Genomic DNA, 3,947 nt, shown 5'->3' on the forward strand with positions numbered 1-3,947 from the left:
TTTTTTTTTAAAAAATGGATCTTTTCCTTTTCTTATTAGAGGATTTGGACTGTGCAGTATTCGGCTTTCGGCGGCAAAAGTTGCAGTTGATCTTCTCCTCCTCTTTGTCCAAGGTTCTTTTATGCTTGTGCTACGTCTCTAGAATCTCTATCCCCCGCCCCAAACAGACCAACCCCCCAAAAAATGAAAGAAAGAAAGAAAAACATCCCTAAAAATTTGTGAATCTTTGTTAATTCAAAAAAAAAGAAGAGGGATGTAAGATAGCATTTTCCAGTGTGAATATAATTTGTCAAAGTCTAGTACCGGCCAGCAGTGGATGACACAGGAAGTCATCGATAAAGAAATAAAGGCTGCTCTCCCCCTCCTCACGTCGTTGTGTGCGCGCCTCTTTTTTATTTTTTAAAGAAATCTTCCTAGAGATTAAAGTGGAAATTCCTTCCTGTAGTAAGAGAGGAAAGTGCAAAACATGTGCGTTTGGGGGCGCCTCTACTTTGACATCTGGCTACGAATGTGATCAGCGCAAACAGGTTTTGCTTATAACTGATGATCAATCCTCCTCTTCAAAATATCAATTAGCTAGCTAATCATATTAATTGCTCTGCTCTGCTTAATTGTACAAGCCCTCTAGAATTTGACCACCCTGATCTCTCTCTCTCCTTTTTTGCCGTTCGATACAATAATTCTATAGTATGGCAGCAGCTGCCCAGAGTAGCTTCATGCCTCTCCACCTTAATCATCAGTTTGCAGGAGATCGCTCCTCCAAATTCCAGGCTTCCTGTGCAGCTTGCTTGCCTTTGTGAGTACATCAATTATCATAACATGCAATTTCTCAAGAAAAAAATACTTAAAGCATCTCTTAAAACTGGGAACTAAAATTGATCTAGATTCATGTGTGTGTGTGTAGCAAGCGAGAGAGAGAGAGAGAGAGAGAGAGAGAGAGAGGGAGGTGCGTTTGTGTGTGTACTGGGGGTGTTTCAGGGGGAGACAGACAGAGACAGAGCTGTGTGAGAGAGAGAGAGAGAGAGAGAGAGAGCACTGAGTGCGTGTGTGTGTGTGTGTGACAGAGAGAGAGAGCGCTGAGTGTGTGTGTGTGTGTGTGTGTGAGTGAGAGAGAGAGAGAGAGAAAAGAAAGCACTGAGTGTGTGTGTGAGAGAGAGAGAGAGAGCGCACACTAGGTGTGATTATAAGCGCTTGTTATTGATTTATGAAAACAAGGCTACTTTTAAATAGGATCAATGCAGCAGTGTCGAGATAGTGGTGCTTTTGTTTTTCTTTTGTTAGTTGCCGAAATCAAAGATTCAGCAAAGGATCTCTCTCGCCTCGTGATCTTTCATTTACTCCAGTAAAGGTGGGGATTTCTTTGCCAACAATTACAAGAGCAAGGACCATAAAATGCCAAAGCTCTACTGAGACCAGCAGCCTTTCAACATCTCCACACAATGATGACACCACCACCTTCATCGGAAGACCAATTAGAGATGGTACTCAACCTTACCTTCAATCGCGATTAGTCTTGATCACTTTTAATCAATGATTATTTTAAATCTCTTTCTACTTGCAGATTTAATCTCTTTTAATCACGCTTAACTTACATCAGTCTTGATGTATAGAACCATTCTTTCTCTAATGATGATGGTAGGTTATATGATGGCTCGGTGATTGTGGATTTTATTCTGGTAATCATTATAAGTGGTTTTAAGATGGCTTCTCCATAAATAAATGGTAATTACGCATGTTATCACGGTTTGTATAATGGTAATCGTCCAACCATGATTAGTTTTAAGTAAAATGGTTTATATCACATAACCATACAATCAATGTTTAACGATGTTTACCTAGCTTCATTATGATGATGGTAGTATTATATACTCTTCATTTTTTTTTTCTACTGAGATAAAAGACCCACCACCCGTACCCACAAGGGACCCGGGTGCTTTCAAATATATTAGCCGTAAGCAATCGGGCAAGGGCCACGTCCTAGCTATCCGTGGCATCCTCTTATGAATAATTTGTGAGCGCGGGCTCCTCCTCGGGTTGCCCACCCACTTGAGAGGTGGAGCGAACAATATACCACGTGAACAAAGGTGTCCCTTCCCATGATGCACTTAAACCCACAACCTCTTGGTTATGAGGCACAAGCTATAAGACCATCACTTTGGGGACTATCTACTCTTCATTTTAACTGGGTGGCGATTAGCTTCTTGCTGTTAGATGGTGATAAGCTTGTGTTTGCATTGTTCTCATTCGATTTGATGGTGCTCAGCTTCTCAATGTGTGAGACATTTTACAGATGAAACAGGGCAAGAGTTGTCAGTCTACGAGATCAATGAGGGAGATAGAGACAGCCCTGCCCTTCTTCATTTCAGCAAACCTGCTGTTGATTGGCACAGACTGAAGCTTGTGGCCGGTCTAGGGGATTTCGTCCCCTTCACAAACAAGGTAAAATTGCTTCTTTATCTTTGCAGTTGAATGATCATGCCCACGAAAGCCTTTCATCAAATTAGCTTGTGAGATTTTTTTTTCATAGAGAGCCTTACTTAACCACGCTGATCATCAAGCAACTCTTCAGGATGGATCTCTGGAGCCAAAATTGAGTTTTGTTTTGTTTTAATTAAGCTACAAGCTACAAAAGTATGATGATGAGTGTCGGAAGGTGGTGATTTAATGCAGCTCTTTGATGGGTCTCTTAAGAAAAGGCTGGGAATTACGGCTGGGTTTTGCATGGTAATGCGATACAACTCCAAGAAAGATGGTTATCTATTTGAAGCCACATACAGCTTCTACTTTGGAGATCTTGGTCACATTTCTGTTCAGGTAGGACTCTGCTATGTCACTCCTCTTCATCTTAATGGGTTGCTCGTATCGGTTCCTCCATCATAATATTGTCGTGGAGTCCATGGTGATGACAAAGAAACCACATTTTAGAGTTACACGCAACCTCTGCATCGTATCGTGAATACCTGTTGTTGTGAATAGCTGCTCACTTTTCTCTGATGTTTTATAGGGTGGTTCCTGCCCATGCCATGGAAGAAGGGAAGGGTGTGGGTGTGTGTGTATAGACATAAAGACAACTAACGCATGGATCTTTATCAATTAATCTCGTGTGTGTGTGTGTGTGTGTGTGTGTGTGTGTGTGTGTCTCAATTGCGTTGGTGGGGGGTGAATGGCAGGGGCCTTACACAACATACGAAGACACGGTTCTCGCCGTGACAGGTGGCACCGGCATTTTCACAGGGGTGTACGGGACTGTGACACTTCATAATGTAAAGTTTCCAACAATTCTCTTCTACACATTCAAGCTGTTTGGGATTCCCGAGCTACCACCGGAATTGAAATGGGAGACTGTCTCCCCAAGCAAACATGTGAAGCCCTCCCCTGCTGCTTCTTTACCAGGAGTTGCTCTACCCAATTTCACCAATTGATGACGATCCACCATCACCACCACCGCCACCGCCACCGCATTGTAACCTCCACCTCCTAGTTGTTTGCCCCTGTGTCAACGCATGTGAAGGTAGTTGGCTTTTTTACCGAGACAGATTTTGTAACCGACTTCTTCAATTTGGCTTCTATACCATGGCAACTGATTGTTTGCAACTATTTCTTGATGTGACTCTTAGATTCTCCCTCATATGATAGACATGAATTCCACACCGCATGTGTATTAATCATATATTTATACAACATGCATATCACATAACCGAGATGTAGAGCAGAGACAATGTTAAGAGATTGAGAAGCTTTGTGTAGCAAATTCCAAGCTTGGTATGTTAAAATCACCTTGCTTTCTGAAGAAACACTAATCAAGCTAGTCTTTTTTTTTTTGGAACCACCTATCACTCGAAAAAAGTTGGGAAAATGGAGAGAGTCAATAAGTGGGTGGAGACATATTTGAGATACTATTGTCATGACACTCAACACGCATGGGATGATTGGTTTCCCTTTTTTGG

General features: G+C 42.0%; 1 protein-coding gene across 1 annotated transcript; it reads left to right on the forward strand.

Annotated features, from left to right (window-relative positions):
* Positions 1–404: 404 nt before the first annotated feature.
* On the forward strand, positions 405–3,594 carry LOC147642401 (allene oxide cyclase, chloroplastic-like). The gene is made up of 6 exons (XM_086806130.1): positions 405–527; positions 689–796; positions 1,282–1,481; positions 2,291–2,439; positions 2,671–2,814; positions 3,171–3,594. The coding sequence occupies exons 2-6, from the start codon at positions 690–692 to the stop codon at positions 3,420–3,422; spliced, it is 852 nt and encodes a 283-aa protein (XP_086662256.1). The 5' UTR covers positions 405–527; position 689; the 3' UTR covers positions 3,423–3,594.
* The last annotated feature ends 353 nt before the right edge of the window (positions 3,595–3,947 follow it).

The sequence above is a fragment of the Cibotium barometz genome, chromosome 1 (genome assembly GCF_041138505.1).
Source record: "Cibotium barometz isolate CiBa-2024 chromosome 1, ASM4113850v1, whole genome shotgun sequence".
In the NCBI taxonomy this organism is placed as follows: domain Eukaryota; kingdom Viridiplantae; phylum Streptophyta; class Polypodiopsida; order Cyatheales; family Cibotiaceae; genus Cibotium; species Cibotium barometz.

Coding starts and splice junctions, on each gene's coding strand:
- LOC147642401 (XM_086806130.1), top strand. CDS start 690: ATGGCAGCAGCTGCCCAGAGTAGCTTCATGCCTCTCCACCTTAATCAT. Junction 2,440..2,670: donor TCGTCCCCTTCACAAACAAG/GTAAAATTGCTT, acceptor GATTTAATGCAG/CTCTTTGATGGGTCTCTTAA. Junction 2,815..3,170: donor TTGGTCACATTTCTGTTCAG/GTAGGACTCTGC, acceptor GGTGAATGGCAG/GGGCCTTACACAACATACGA.